At 42.4% G+C, this 16428-nt stretch overlaps 1 protein-coding gene across 2 annotated transcripts in view; it reads left to right on the forward strand.

The window, feature by feature from the left end:
* TRAPPC13 (trafficking protein particle complex subunit 13) overlaps window positions 1–16428 on the forward strand; it is a 373612-nt gene that overhangs the window by 58504 nt on the left and 298680 nt on the right. For both annotated transcript variants that reach the window (XM_086960695.1, XM_086960696.1), the window contains exon 2: window positions 9284–9352. In XM_086960695.1, the coding sequence (XP_086816821.1) occupies window positions 9284–9352 (69 nt within the window). The remainder of the gene's footprint in view (window positions 1–9283; window positions 9353–16428) is intronic.

Raw genomic sequence — 16428 nt, forward strand, 5'->3', positions numbered from 1 at the left:
CTCCCTACACCCCTCTCCCTACACCCCTCTCCCTACACCCCTCTCCCTACACCCCTCTCCCTACACCCCTCTGTCTCTCTCCACCCTTCTGTCTCTCTACACCCCTCTCTCTCTACACCCCTCTGTCTCTCTACACCCCTCTGTCTCTCTACACCACTCTCTCTCTACACCCCTCTTTCTCTACACCTCTACACACCCCTCTCTCTCTCTCTACACACCCCTCTCTCTCTCTACACACCCCTCTCTCTCTCTACACACCCCTCTCTACCTCTTTTCGTCACAATAAAATACACTGAACATAATCTTCAGTTATTTTCAAAAGTTTAAGTTATTGCCATTATAAATTACAATAACCTTTATTTAAGTATTAATTATTTTAAAAAATAAAAGCCATTGTTATTTGTAATATCAATACATCTAAGTCACGTAAATACAACACCTATTGCATTACAAATACTATAGGTGTCACACTTGCGAAAGTTAAAACTATTGCCATTGTAAATGACAGCTATTAATTTAGCTATTTTCAAAACCAATTCATGAATACAAAGTTTGTCATTTATAATACCAATAGCTCAAAATTTCCTAATGCGAGACCTATTGCGTTGCAAATGCTTGTTTTCCTAGCCCCTAACCCTGTTATTTTCCCTAACACAAATTGACCCCAACGCTAAACCTATACTTGATGCTAACACAAGCCCATAGCCTATTCTTTGGCATATTGCCTTCCTTTATCCCAACCCAGAACTTTCTCTACAACAAAGAAAGGCAATTTTCTTTGATGAGGCTAAATGTGTCGTGCTGTTTTATTTTGAGTATTTGCTCTTGAGGATTCATTGTAATGGTGTTCTCAAGCCTTAACCTTCATCCCCAAGAAGCTAGGACAGCTGTACTTCTCCACTCTTTGGCAGAAGGTGTATTCAGGCCTGATTCAGCTGTTGAAATAAAATCACAGAAGCAGCTGGCCTTTTCTGACTAGTTTCTGAATAATCTGGCTACTAAACTGAAAAACATTATTCCACACAAGTGCCGGATTCAGTTTTTCCTCCAGCTCCTAATGTAGCAGGGATACTCAAGAACCCATCGTTTTACCCAGTGTGCATAAATAAGTTTGCATTTCTCCACTTAATCAGCAAACTTGGAGCGCAGGTTCTCCTGATTTTGTTAGTTAACAGGAACCCTTGTATTCTGTGAATCATTTTCATTCAGTGAGTCGAAAGTAATGGATACCTGGACTGTGCTCCATTTACCGCACACTGCTTCTGTGAATCTTTTCTTGAGCCTGGATCCTTCTGTTCTGTTCCTTACCCATTGTAAGGAATGGAGACTTTCTTTGTTAAGCAGTCCTTTGCAGCACGGATAGCCCGCACGCCCCCCGCAGTAGTCTGTATCCAAGGTGTTTCACAGAAATGAAAAGGCTCATACAGGGATAAGGAATTTAATAAGATATCTACTTGTCGATGAGAGGTTGCTTCCCAACTCTACTTGCCCTGTAAAAAAATCTACTTGTGCCTCTGGTGCCATTTAGTGTGGCCACAAATTATGACAGCAATCTCATTATATTAGAGCTCTGATAATAACCTCTCTGATTATTCCAGGGCTTATACCATAGTAGGGCTTGAATACTAGCAATTTCCTTATTTTGCCACCTTTTTGCAAATCTACATACTGGGGCCGGGGGTAGCAGTAAGCAATAGTTCCAGGGTAGGAATGCCCTTTTGAGTCTGTGCAAATCTACTAACTTGCATGTTTAAGGGTTTTCTCCAGTCTTTTCCCATACTGAGAAGTTTGGAAACTTATTTCACGGGTGGGAACACAGTGGTTGGAGGTAAAGTGAACTTGTAAACTCAACAGATTTTTGCAAATCTACACATGGATATTTGCTCGTGCTAAAATAAAAATCCCAAAAAAATTCTAGGAGCATGATTTCCTGAGCTACTTCTGTGAATTCATGAAATACGTAAATCTGCACTAATGCAAATACATATACCATGGGTGCACTTTTGGGACTTTCTTTAAGAATTGGGCCCCTAATTAGGCCTGGTGTTAACCAAGATCTTTTGTTTTTATTAAATTCTATCTCTCTCTCTATCCATCTATCTGTTGGCTTAATTGAAAATGCGCGCAATCTGCACTTTCACAAGGAGCATATCAGCACACAGTTGTTTTGTTCACTGCCAGGAACTACTATGGCAATGTGTGCTTTTTAAGACCAAAAGGTATTTTTGCCAATGTTTTTTTACAATAGTGAGGGCTCTGCTGCTCCCATAATAATAAAGTTTTACGAAAGCCATGTCAAAACAAGATGCGCATTGACAAAACCAATCAATCAAGGGTTTGTATAGCGCGGCTACTCGCTCATGAGTGCCTCAAGGTGCTGAAGGGGGTGGGGTGGTGGACGCTGCAGATCCGCTGCTGATCCGTCTGGGTGTGAAGGTTGTCAAAGAGCCAGGTCTTGAGGTCCTTCCTTAATTGAGTCAACGACGTGGATTGCCTAAGGTCGAGGGGCCAGATCCTGGCGGCAAGATGAAGAATCTTCCTCCGTTCTGGTCTTGTGGAGCCTTGGGATGGAGTCCAGGGCGAGTTGGGCGGAGTGGAGGTGTCTGGCAGGTGTGTGGAAAGCGAGGCAGTGGTTCAGATCTTATGGTCCTGCATTGTGGAGAACTAAAAGAATGACCACAAATGTTGACCTATTGGATTTGCCAATGCTTGTTTCTTTTCATGTTTCCCATAATCTAGTTGAAACTGGTTGCACTAACTTTCCATTATGAATATTTTTGGAAATATTTGCATACATCTACACATTTTATTAAATGATGCTTCAAAGAAATGGTACCTAGAATTTGGCAGTAGTTTAGCAAAAATGTTTTTCCTAGTTGCATTTTTTGTGAACATCTTTTATTTTGAAAGTAAAGAATAATCAATCTTGCTTTCAAGCGTCTGCATATATTTGCATCTAATCAGAGAGAATACTGTGAGCATTATACATAGCCTCAATTGTTCAAGTTTGAGAATGTGTGTACACATTTGTTAGGTCTCGACTAGCGTTGCAGCGCATGCGTTACGCACTCTGCGAGATCTATTGTTGTCGGGTTGCTTTCGGAAGTGGGGTGGAAGCTCCACCCATGCTTTTGATAGGTGCGCATCACAATTTATGCTGAACGCTCGCTTTTCATTGCAAGTGAGGCTTGTTTGTTTCCTCTCTGTCTCCTTTTCAGGTCGCCCACCCGGACTGGATATTTTGCTCGTGCACAGTGTCTCTTTTGCTCGCGCACAGCGTCTCTTCCGGCTTGTTGTGTTTGTACTTCAGGGCCGCAGCCGCTGCCTCAGAGCCCCGCCAGGGCCGCAGAAGCATGGGCATAGTATGCCATGCACACTAGGCCTGCCATACTGTTTGTTGTGTTTGTATGCGCTGCTCGCTGCTCTACTTCTGGGTAAACCGCCACAACCTCGGAGCCCTGCCAGTACCGCAGTGGCGTGGGCACAGTGTGCCATGCACACTCGACCCGATTTGTTCTGGGTTCTTCTTCACAATCAGGGACAGACCCTGCTAACGTGGCACAACACAATTTCCTGTGCACTTTATGGGCCGCGTCGCACATAGGTTCTATCTACATGCCCTGCTTTGTTTTATCACTGCGCACACTCGTTCTTTACTGCTTCCTAATTAATGAATGCAGGCAAGGCGTCCATTCCGGGTTCTTCTCCAGTGCCATGGACCAAGCACAGATTCATTGAGCTCCGTTAGTGTATCTCCTCTGCATACTCTGTGTTTCAGGTACTTTTTTTTGGTTTAACCATGTTTCTTCTTTCACCTCCCTCTCACCACTTCCTTGTGCTGCTGACAGGCCTTTCCCCATCCTCCCCGTCATCCACGCTTGTTTACTGGGTAGGCAGCTTTCCTGGGCCATCGTTTTGCAGTGTTTACAACGTCTATCTCCGTGGCAGGGAGACAAATGCAAGTCTCTTCACTGTACACCCTCTGTAAATGTACTGTACGTTTCAACCATAATTTTCGTTCTATGGCTGGCTCCTTCATGTTTCCGCTTGCTCATTTTGTTTGCTTGACATTTTTTAAGCCTTGGAACCACATCACCCCCAGTATTTCTTATCACACTCCAAGCTCATCTCTCAACTCCGTCCGAAAATAAACAATCTTGCCCCCAAATACACATGAACCATCTCTTTTCCGTCACGATGAGCAATCTCTGCAGTTTTTGTTTTTCATAATACTGCAGAACTCATGTTTTGTCAAAATAACATGGCTTGTGAGCATCTACCCTAGGTTTTATCTATCGGTGCATTCTGTTTACTTTGGTCTTTTCCTCCCTTTCACTATTCCTATCCCACATCTCTTCCTCTACCTCTCCCTATATTCCTCTTCCTCTCTCTCCTATCCTCTTGCTCCCTTTTACTCGCTATTTATCTGTCCACTCTTTAAAAAGGGAAACTAACATTCCAGTTGAAAACAAGCATGTGCAATGCAATAGGTCTCACATTACTGAAAATTAGAGCTATTGGTGTTGCATTATTACTTGCAACGCCAAAAGCTCAAACTTTTACTAATGCGAGACCTATTGGATTGCAAATGCTTGTTTTTTACTGGAAACACTCAGTAGTGCAGTCTGAGTATACAACATTTATTTAGAATGCTCACCCTTATAATAAAGGCTTTGCATTAAGGAACCATAAGTACAAGTTCGAACAGCATTAACATATGGGCTCAAATATTACTGCAACTGTGGACAATTCCCATCCCTTCTCCATAATGTGCTACTGTAAATTGGCAGCCAAAGGGTTTGTGCTGCAGGGGGTTGGATCTACTTGTCCAGAGGAAAAAAAACATGAAAACTAGTTGTCCTTGACCCCAAACAATATGTCCAGGGCATATTTTACCTGGAAAAGACGTCTGCGCAGTCATTCCCCATTCTGTGGGCATTAACTTGTAACAGTCGTACTTATGTACTGGGTTGCTGGCTACAGACATTATTTCTGCCTCACAGTATCCCAGCACAGAAATCTGCTGTACATGTAATTGGGCCCAATATGATTTTGAGCAGCTTATTGATATGTTTGTACCCCTCTAAACCCCACCTCTCACCCCTCCCCAACACCCCAACACCCCATGAGTTTTCTACTAGTTTAACCCATTTGGAAATTCAAGGGGTACTCATCTCCAGGTTAATACTACTAGCCTATCTAGGCCTTGTCCACTGTGTTTTACAGAATCCTTGCTTTTCTAATGTTCCCATAGAGTCCAAATGTAGTCCATTATAACTCCCTTTCATTGTTGAACCTGAGATACTGGGTCTTAAAGTTGTCTGAGTCTCCACTGGGAATATGGAAAGTAAACCTAGCCTCCATCTGTGCGGCTAGAAAAGAATCTGCTGGGAAGCAATCCAAAAGTAAATGGCTATTGCATTGTCTCTAGGGTTTGGAGAAGTATTTATATTCACTAACGCATCTGCATCAACTTCTCTCTTAATCACTTCAGAATGTATGGTGATTACTGCAAGCCTTATATGTTTTTTTCATACCCCTTCTGAAGTAGCGTGCTCAAGGAATAAGGTCATGAGCATATTTAAGTCATCTTCATCCACATGTTAAGAATCCTACCCTCCGTGAGATTTGAATGTTATCTTGGTTTCACTCCTGCATAAACCGTTAGTTTCTTTCTTCTGTTATAAAGACTTACTGACCTGAACGCTGCCTTTTTGAGGGGGGTCATTTCTGCTCGAAAGAATCTTCTCAAAGGGAAGGCAAAGTTCAAATCATCTCATCAGAATGCCCATAAACCTTCCTCCAAAAGACCAGGTTAACATTTGGATGAGGCATTCCTTCAATATCAAGGTCGTATTGTGTTGTAGCATTTCTACAGTGCATCAAACTGCTAAACTAATCCCAAAGTGCTCTGATTTGCATTACGATCCTCTGCACCCTTTTGCACTACAATGTTCAACGCAGATTTGGCTGCAGTTAGACCTAAATGGGAGATGCAGAATGAGGTGCCAGGGTTTGCAGACCTGCTTTAAACATGGTGAGTCGTTGAGCATGAGGTGTTGACGAAGCGTGTAAGAAAATAAATTTGCACTTGCAGGTACATTTTCGTTTATTTATAGTTCAATTAAAGGATTGCATTTATGTATATGGGCACAGCCATGTTTTTAAGGTTCTCTAGAGTTTTTGCTAATGGGACTGAGGACCTGAGCCAAGAATGGAACAAATAGCTTTGTACATTTGTTTGAAAATTATATGTCTAGGTCGGACAGTGCAGAGACTGAAGTGCAGGTAATATGCAGTACTTGACATTAAAGTTCACATGTTGCTTCGCTACTTTGTTAAGAATACTCTATGGATTCCACTTCACTTGAGGGATGCTTGAGAGTGTATACCCACATCAAATTCCAGCCAGAGTACCAAGTTGATTGTGACTTGTATGTGGCCTGTACTTTTGGGAGAGAATTTGGAGAAGGGCAACCATAGGTGTATGATCAAGTACTAGGACCCCTTTGCAACTTGATTAAATTATGGAGATTTCCATTTGCATGATCAAGCTTAGATTACGTACAACTGATCTGAGTTTAATCCATCATCATTCTTTAGCTCACTCCGCCACCCCAGTTCAGACATGGCCATATGCAAATCAGTCTGTGCCTCATGGGAACAGTCCAGCCTGAACTGCCAAGCCATGTCTTCCCTGGACCGGAACCAAGCATCCTGGGACCGGTTTCTGGCTAATCCGCTGTCATCATCCAGGCTAGCTTGAATCCAGTGCAAAGTGAGCAAGGGACCCACGTCTGGACATACCCTGCCAACTTAGGGCGAACAAACAAAACCAAAGGGGATGATGGGCGGAGTGTTGAACATTGCAAGCACTCACCCCCAGTCAACTGATTTGGGTTTAATCCATCATCATTCTTTAGCTCACTCCGCCACCCCAGTTCAGACATGGCCATATGCAAACCAGTCTGACCCTGTGCCTTATGGGAACAGTCCAGCCCGAACTACCAAGCCATGTCTTCCCTGGACCGGAAACGAGCATCCCGGAACCGGTTTCTGGCTAATCGGCTGTCATCAGCCAAGCTAGCTTGAATCCAGTCGCAAAGTGAGCAATGGACCCACGTCTGGGCATACCCTGCCAACTTATGGCGAACAAAGTAAAACCAGTTTTTACTGCTAGTTTTTTATTCACATCGTTTCAGCTAAAAAAGGGTTTGTGAGTGCATTGGAACATCAGACCCTTTACCCGGGCCCAATTGTGAATAAGGTGGTGGTTATTATTTTATTTGTTTCTTTGTGTACAAACAGATGGCTCCTTTGGCATTGCTTTGGGGTGCGTTTCCATCCAGCACTAGCAGTAAGTTTGATGGCTTTCATACAGGTTCCTTTAAAAAAAAATTGTTTATTGAACAGTTTTTATTGAACATTTTCTATAAACAGGAACATCGGCAACCGAGACCCCATGTAGTGAATAAAGATGTGGTGTAGATCATTTGCAACAGAAGTTTATAATAATGAGGGCATAAGTCCATGGGGAAGGTATCACATGGGGGAATAAGTGTAGCAGCTGAGGAGAGATTGGCTGTGCAATAACTGGGTACAGAGTGGGTCTGGGCTGTAGTAATTTCCTGGGGTCTGTGCTTAAAGTGGGAGGGTGGCGAGTTGAGGCTGGGGTGTGGCATAGCGTGCTCCGTAAAATAGCGCATGATGCTGACCCAGGGGCTCGAGGGGTCCAGCACGGGGATTGGTAGTTCTGTGCATGTGTGGACAATGAGGGAGGGGCCTGTGTATGTGGCAGCAGCAGAGGGGGACTGACACGACACGATAAGATGTGAGAATGGTGGATGACTGCTCTAAGGGGTAGCTCGCAATGTCTGGTTGGTGATGATTCATGGGGTAAGGTAATTGGTATGGGTGACCTCTATGAAGTGGTTTAAGAGCGTGTCCCAGTCTCTGGAATTGGGGCACTTGCCGATCCCCTGGGCCTCTGTGTAGTGGAGGAAATCCCTCTCTGCTTTTCCCCATCATCGGACCGCACCCCACCAGGCAGCAATCTCTGGGGCTTGAGGCGCTCTCCAGTGTAAAGTAAGGGTTTACTTGGGTAGGAGAAGTGCAAGGCCGGCAAAGTGTGTCCTTACCGCTTTGGTGTGCTTGAAGATGCCCAGAGCTGTAGCTTCCCAGGATTGCATGTCTGGCAGTTCTGTGACCTCTCAGGGGAGTATTGTGTATGGAGGACCAGTATGTGGCAAGGGCGAACATGACCATATCATGAATTGTAAGTTCGCAAATAGTATATGGCAGCAGGGTCAGCTAAGTAGAGCATTGGGAAAATCACGATTAAGCTGGTGAGGTGTTTGGTAGACCCTGTGTAGGATTGTGAACTGTATGCTTTTGAAGTGTGCGTAGCGTGATGCCTGATGGGGGGAAGTCCAGTTCCTTGTTCCATTCAGTGATGTGTAGTACTCGCCCGAGGCAAGATTACTGCATCAGCTGAGATGCAGACCATCCATCTGTGTATGCTAAGGGTTGGGGTCTGCCACTCATCCTAGTGATCTTTGATATATAATCATTTAGCTTCAGTAGAAGGGTGCGGGGGTTGGACTAATCTGTCTTATAACATGACAGGGCTTTTTATGGTATATGGTTTGTTAAGGGCAGGATGTGGCATGTAAGTTGAGAGGTTATTTTTTAGCCATTTACTGACGATCATCACCTGAAGCGACTGGGGAGTTTGAGAAGCAACGCAGGGCAGGAGAGATGCCCGGAGAGTGGACAGGGGCCTAGATCAGTTACATGTTTCCCCCAAGTAACGCCCTGCCAACCAGTGCGAAACCCATTGGAAGTAGAGTTCAAAGGAGGGGTCGTCGAGGCCTCCCCTGTCTACCATTCATACAGTTTCTTAATGGTTGAACATGGTATTCATTTGCACTTAACCCTTTTAAACTTTCAGAAGGAAATGATCGCTTGTAATGATGTAATGATCATATTGTACTAAATTAGTCATCCAAGCTCTTCCATTCTAAATTCTGAATGCGATTGGATATTCTTTTGTTTTGATACTGTTTATTTCCTGTAATACCCTCAGCTTACATTTCTTTAGACAGCCTTCTTCACACATTACTGTTACTCCAAATAGGTTTAATCTAAAATCCAAAGAACCAACCACTTTTGGACAGAGCCTTTTAGTGTGCAGTACCACTATTCTGTGTATTACTGATTTTCAAACCTAGAAACAATGTTTATTTAGAGTTTACCCGCAAACTGTCTTATTTTTTCTTTTTAGTTATGAGACTGACCAAGCCGACTTTATTTACCAACATCCCTGTGACGTGTGAAGACAAAGACCTGCCAGGTAAATGAAAGCTTTGCCTTCAAATTTGAGGTGACTCAATGCTAGAATAGTAAACAGAAAAGTTATGAGAACATCGTTTTTATCTTAAACTGAACTATGAAATGGTTAAAAAGAACTAAGAAGCATTAGGGTTGCGGTGTCAGTCTGTGTTTAGTGAAGGATGTGTAGAGTGGGTAAAGGGTTCTATGCCAGCCAACTAATGTTTCCTTATCGTAATTGAACATAATATTGTATTTGAATATTTTGTTGCAACCATGAATTTAAGGGGTAACATGTAATGACTTTTGAGATGATACAGTAGACCGCCACAACCTCCCCTGATATGGGGACATGAAATGGACACCTTGCAACACACCTACCCCTCCCCCAATGGCTTGTAACCATTGCTCTCACACTGTCATTCTAGTTAATATAGCATAATGAGATACAGCAAAGGTTCCCTTTGTTGTGTTTTTTGTCTAGGTTGACCTCCACTCTTCTTCCCCTCTTCTGGTTTGTGTCCTTCCTCTCTTATCTCGGGTGAAACCGCTCTAGCCACCCAGTAGAAGCGAAGGCAAGAAATCTCTTTATACTCATGAAGGAAGCACAATGCTTGGTTCCTGTAAGATCATTTAAGGTTACGGTTGTGTTCTCTGGAGTGGCTAGATTACAAATTATCTGTAACCATGCTTGTTTGTTACCCCTACATAATGCAAGCATCTGATTAGTAGGAAGTGTCCAGACTGCCATTCCCAGGCAGCCTAAGTTAATGACCAAAGGCTCTCCAGGCAGAGCAGCATATTTTTGATTGATCATTAATTACACCTCGTCCTCCTATCTAGTTCCAAAAAACCAACTGATCTGACTAGGTTTCGTTTGAGTTGACCTATCATTCAGGCATTAATATAACTCTGACCTCGGGTGCTTGTCCTGTATCCATCCCTAAAAATAATCAAGTAGTCTGCCAGTTATTTGTTTTTAGGGCTTGTGCCCTTTTGTATGGGGTTGTGAAAGTTGCTTACATGCTCGTGCCTGTGGTTTTGCTTTCCGCGGCTGCCATAGGCTTTCACGTGCGTTTAAAAAAAAAAAAAAAGCAAGCATGCAATTGGGCAAAGGCAGGCACATGTCCTGCCTTTGCTCTGCCCATTCCTGTCGGCGGCCAGCACGCGTAGCAGCACACGTTTGCTTCGCTGCCGCTCTCCCTAGCCCCCGCTCCTCTGTGGTGCGCACGCACCACTGGTTGGCTTCAACGTAAAATCCCGGGCAAGCCAGCCGTGCTGATGCTGTATCCCTTCCCTGTGTTGCATCTCGCTGCTGAATTTAATTTGTTGTATAGCATTTTAGGACCCTAGTGTAATTTTCCCTATTCATGCCCTTGTATATGTACAAATCACCGTGTCCTTATATAGGCATAGAAATCATAACCATATTTAGACATAGCCCATGCAGTCCAAATACAGGCATGGATACTTCCACTAGTTCCGAAAAGCCACAACGATTTCTTGGAAAACTCTGCTTCAGCAGTTAGGGACTTTCCCTGGCTTGAATATTGATTTGTCCAAGAACTCATGGAGTTTTCAAAGAACTGCGACTCTTTGATGATGTTATGTCCACCTGTATGTCAAACTCGGCACCTTCAAGGTATAAATATGCCCACACTTGCCCTAGCAATTACACAGTGGTTTGGAGCAGTTCGACTATCTACTTGCCAGACGCATCTCGCTACAGCAAGTGCCTAAGGAAGCCGACCCTCCAGCTGACGCACTGAGAGAGACGCTGTCTTTTCTCTTGCCAAGAAATCCAGCTCCAGTGTTTCCAAGCTCCCCTCGCGGGGTGTTGGGAAATCTAGTCTGGAGACAAAGAGATACCAGACCTCCTTCATTCTTAACCAAGGTACGGAGCTGATTAGACCCTAAGAGAAATCTTGGATTGATTTTTGGCAAAAGAATACTAAACTTTTGCTACACCACACTTGGTCCTTCCCTCGTACTAGACTTAGGTTAGGTACATCGGGGTAGGCGTATTTTAAAAGCAAAGTTGAGTACTTTTAGTCTTTATTTATTTATGTATGTATTTTATGGCTTAGAAACCATACCATGCTTTAACAGTATTATTTTATAATACTCTTCTTACTGTATGTATTATACTTTACAGCCAGTATTAAGATTGTAGCAGTTCCTTTCTTCTGCATGAGAAAGAAGACTGTTCAATAAATACTATTATTGAAAACGCCCCTCTCTCTATTTCTCTGCACCTCTGGTGAAACGAAGCATACACGAATGACTGAGTGAAATATCTATCTATTGTTTCCACGACTCTGAAGATACGTTTTATCTTGGGGAAACAAAGCTGGCATGTTTATGTGATTGTCAGAAACTAATCCCTTTTTGTTTATTCGAGAGAGTTTCTAGTGACCTCTGAGCTAGCTGGCACTTACAATTAAGTCTAATATATTCGATAGAGACCTAGTCGACTTAAGTCCTCTGTCAAATCTATAGGATATATTATTCCAATGTGCAAAGCCTATTGGGAACATAGAAACTGCACTACATGGCGCCCAACGTTTGGTAAGGCACTAATTTAACGCTAGATTCTAGAGTAACTCAGTCGTGCTTTTCTCAGAGACCCCTTTTTCCCTTAAAATAGTCCAATAGACGTCTGGAGTGGGTTAAAGGATAAAATATCTGCCATAACTGAGTAGGACGAAAATCCTATATATTAGTTTTTGGTTTTGTTCAACGTTGAAGGATACAGTGTTCCAAAATATTGTGCACCTTATCTTTGTTTCCTTGAAACTTGCTGTGCAAACTTTGGGCCCGATGTAGGTAATCCCAGATTACCGATTCTTAAATACCGAACTGGCAATCTGGATGTAGGTAATTTTACCGATTTAATTACTGGATCGGTATGATTCGGTAATTACCGAATCGGTAAATACCGATTCGGTAATTGCCATTCATTCCTATGGGCCTTGAGGCCCATAGGAATGAATGTCAATTACCGAATCGGTAAATACTGATTCGGTAATTGGGGGAAACATAGAAGGGTGACAAGGTGTCACCCTTGTTGCACCCCTCAATTGTGCATGGGTGCACATGGCTTTTTAAAGGGTTTTCATTATTTACCACCAACTTCTAGATGGTGGTAAATAACGAATTCTTAAACCCCTATAGCACTGATTACAGTGCTACCTGCATGCCAAAATAGAGATTCAGTAATTTTACCGAATCGGCATTTTACCGAATCAGTAAAATTACCGAATCTGTATTTTAACATGCCCCTACATCCCAAACTCCAAATACCGGTCGATAACGTACGAAATTGTCCGTTACCGACCGGTATTTGCCTTCCTACATCTGGCCCTTTGTCAACAAAATGTTGAATAGTGACGAAGAAAACGGTGGAGATGCAGTAAATGCAAACGATCCGGTTTTAAACCTTACAGGTTTCCAAGAAACCGAGGCGGATGCTATAATCATCCCGGAAAACATACGGAAAACCATCGCTATAAAGCTTATACAAAATGGCCTATCATCAAGCGGTGGTAGGGTAATTTTTGTCATAGAGCACACGAATATCGGCAGACAGAGGTATTCTATTCATGGATTATCTTTCCTGAAGCAAATCCAAGAGCACATGTGTTCCACTACTAGAAGATGAACCTCCAGCGGAATACACTCATTTCGAGGATATTGAAATTCCATTAACATACCAAGAGCATGCGCTTTGGTTTAAAGGTGCCCTACAACATCAAAATCACATTACCAGGCTCGGTCCACTAGGTAGACCAGGAGCAACATGGACGGTACTAGCCAGCTATACACCACATCCTGACAATGAAAGAATGTCAAGTGAAGAACTATTAGCTCAGCTAAAACAATTAATTAAAATCCATAGACAATTGGTACAATATGTCATGCGGACTCACCAGTCCAACCTGCTATAAGAATTCCACAGCACACCCCTCATCAGGGGAACACACACAAAATTACACCACAGACTATACAATCGGTCATTGGTAAATTACCCACAAAAAGGGAACAAATTCCATTCTGGTTAGCTCAAAAAAATTACTCAAATCGAGGCAGTTTTCCCGATAGTACACCTTATGAGAAACACAGGATTCTAACAATCTCTTTACCAATGGGGATCGCACCACACCTGGAGGATTGTAACACTTTGGGTACAGTTTTTGCTGCAATCTACACAAAAACACATGGTGTTCCTTCCATGGTGGTAATACCAGACGTCCTGAAACCGATTCAAAATGAATACGGGGCAGAGCCTACTTTAAATCTCGGTATGAAGTTACTAAAGGATTTCAAACAGGTCTCAGCTATAATATTAGCTAATATTAAAGGTGAAGCAGCATCCGTGCAATCCGCCAAAAACTAAAAGAACTTGATGTAACTGAGCAACCGTATGAACTGGCCAGAATAATACAAAAATCCTATGAAGAACTAGGTAGAGAAAGTTAGGATGGGAAACCAGTAAAGCCCGAACTAACAAAAAATCCTGAAAAAGTTTTTATTAAAAACACACTCACTACTCCTGAAAAGAAGTGGGAAAATACTAGACAGACACTTCCTAAAGAGAAGCGTTCTCAATCCAGAGGTAGGTCTCCTCAAAAGGAGCCCTCTGATAATAGGTATAAGCTCAGAAACCGGGATAATTTGAGAAAACCTGATAGATATCAAGATACTGATCAGGGGTGTGGAATTTTTTTATAATCTACTTATCCATGGGACAAAATGCAACATAATTCTACATGTCCAGTAAGACCATCAACTTGTCCCACCCATTCCCAAATCTATATTGTGGGATGGCATAAAGCCATTGATAATTTTTTGTTTCAATAAATCTGAACAGTGAAAACTTGACTTTATTGCTGAGAAAAGTGATATTCTCCTGAAGTATTGAAACAAAAAATTATTTGTTTTCAATAAATCAATCAAATGACACTTGTTAAAGCGCACAGCTGCTTCGAAATTAGCGTCCCATCGCTCTGGCAGACTGGTAAGGCAGGACAAAGTAACAAGAAACTAAACCTAGCCAAATAGCCAGGTTTTAAGTTGCCTTTTGAAGGCTGACCGAGTCAATTACCGTAACAAAAAGGAAGTCTGTCCATAATTTTGCAGTGCGTACAGTAAAGGTGTTGCCGACACAGCGAAACTTCAGAAATTTTGGAATCGCTGAAGGTGCCCACTTTTGAGTATACCGAGACAGTCTATTCAGCAGATAACATGGGGCCTTACCATGATGAGCGCTGAAAGGCCACGTTAGAGCTTTGAAGTGGATATGCTATTCCATAGGAAGCAAGTGCCGATGTCTGAAATGTGAAGAGATATGATGACACCTCTGAACTCTCCTGATTAGTTGTGCCACTGCATTTTGAGTTAGCTGAAGGCTGCATATCAAATATGCAGGAAGACCAAGGTAGACTGTTAAAGTAGTCAAGATGGGTCTTAATTAAAGAATGAGCTGTTTTCCTAGTCTCTTCAGAGGCCAGATCAAGAAACTTCTTTATCATTTTCATCTTGAGACAGACAGACGAAATTTGTTTAATTTGCGATGTAAAAGAGAGGGTAGAGTCAAAGATAATGCACACATTTCTAGCAGACCTGGTCTGATTAGGACAGGCTCGGCATGCTACCAGATAGAAGGTGGTAGGGGTCACTTTGGTAAAAACCAAAATTCTGTTGTGTCAGAATTTAGTTTTATACAATTTGCATCCATCCAAGTTGCGACTGCTCTAAGACATTCTTTAAAATTGTGAAAAGCTAAACTGACTTAAGGTATGATAATTTGGATATACTGGTCCAAAACGCAATTTGCACAATCATCCATGTTGGTTATATGTGGAAATATCTACTACAGAAACATCATGCTGCCAAAATATTGAGGACCAAAATATAGTGTCTGAATTTAAGAATAGTGAATCTTTACTTACCAATTATCTTCTCAAATTTTTGACCCTCAATATTTTGTATTAATAATCTGGTAGCACGATGTTCTGAAGTCAAAATTAAAGTGGAGTACCTCGGTTTTGCAGTAAAAAAGAAATGGATGAGAAATTCTGTGCAGTTGGGGAAGTGTTGTCTGTCACGAGACGTCTGGCCTGCTTCCAGCCCAATTGGTTAATCCTCTTTCATCTTGCCTCACTGACATTCTCACTGCACATACACACAACCCAACTGCAGTGTGACACACTTCTGGACAGACAAACACACCCACAGCGCACTCAAACAACCCCATTGCACAGAAACATAGCTACACTACAGATGTATAGGCTCATACGTCACTTAATAGACAGACTCACAACCCCATGCAGGACACAACCGGAAGTGGAAAATCTACCCCCGCGAAGACATAAAGACACCCACTATAGATAGACCAAAGCACTTCCTATCGACAAGCAGTGCCTAACATGAAAGGTTTGAATAACATGTGTCTAACATGGTTCTGGCTGTGGCAGAGATACTGTCTGCAAAGATATCCACGGATTTCCAAACGGTTTTGAAGAAGCCTCTCCTTTTCTATTCTAAGGAAGGACATTCTACAAATGTATAAGAAATACATATGTATGTTGCAGATGGGGAAGGATTCTAAGGAAGTTTTGGATTAGGTGGCAGTGATGTCCAGCATAGGCCCATGAGGGGAGGCCAGATTCCATGGCCAGACTTTCTGAATTTCCTTTGACTATTCAAATTAGTTCCAATGAGATTAAATTAATATTTTTTTATTTTATGATAATTCTGAAAATCTAGCATGGGTTTGATCCTCCTTGGTACACGTTGGACACCCCTAGTCTCTTTGGCTGTTTAGGATCTCTAGTTTGTCCATGCTTATTTCAACTTCAGTTCGCAAGCAGCACAGCTTTTCAGTTTGTTTGGGTCAAAGTGTAGATGTGCACTTGTAAAAAGATTCACTTACACCTACCTTTTCTTGTGAATAAATGTTTTCTGAGAAGTGGGTGTTTCAGGGTCAGAATGCCCTAGGAAGTTTGTGCACACCCACAAAATAATGAATTTGAGAGAAATTTTTCCACAGCCCGTTCTCATCATGGACATGGCCAAATATTTGCTAATATCAAACAT

Source organism: Lissotriton vulgaris, chromosome 3_1 (genome assembly GCF_964263255.1).
Source record: "Lissotriton vulgaris chromosome 3_1, aLisVul1.2, whole genome shotgun sequence".
Lineage (NCBI taxonomy): Eukaryota > Metazoa > Chordata > Amphibia > Caudata > Salamandridae > Lissotriton > Lissotriton vulgaris.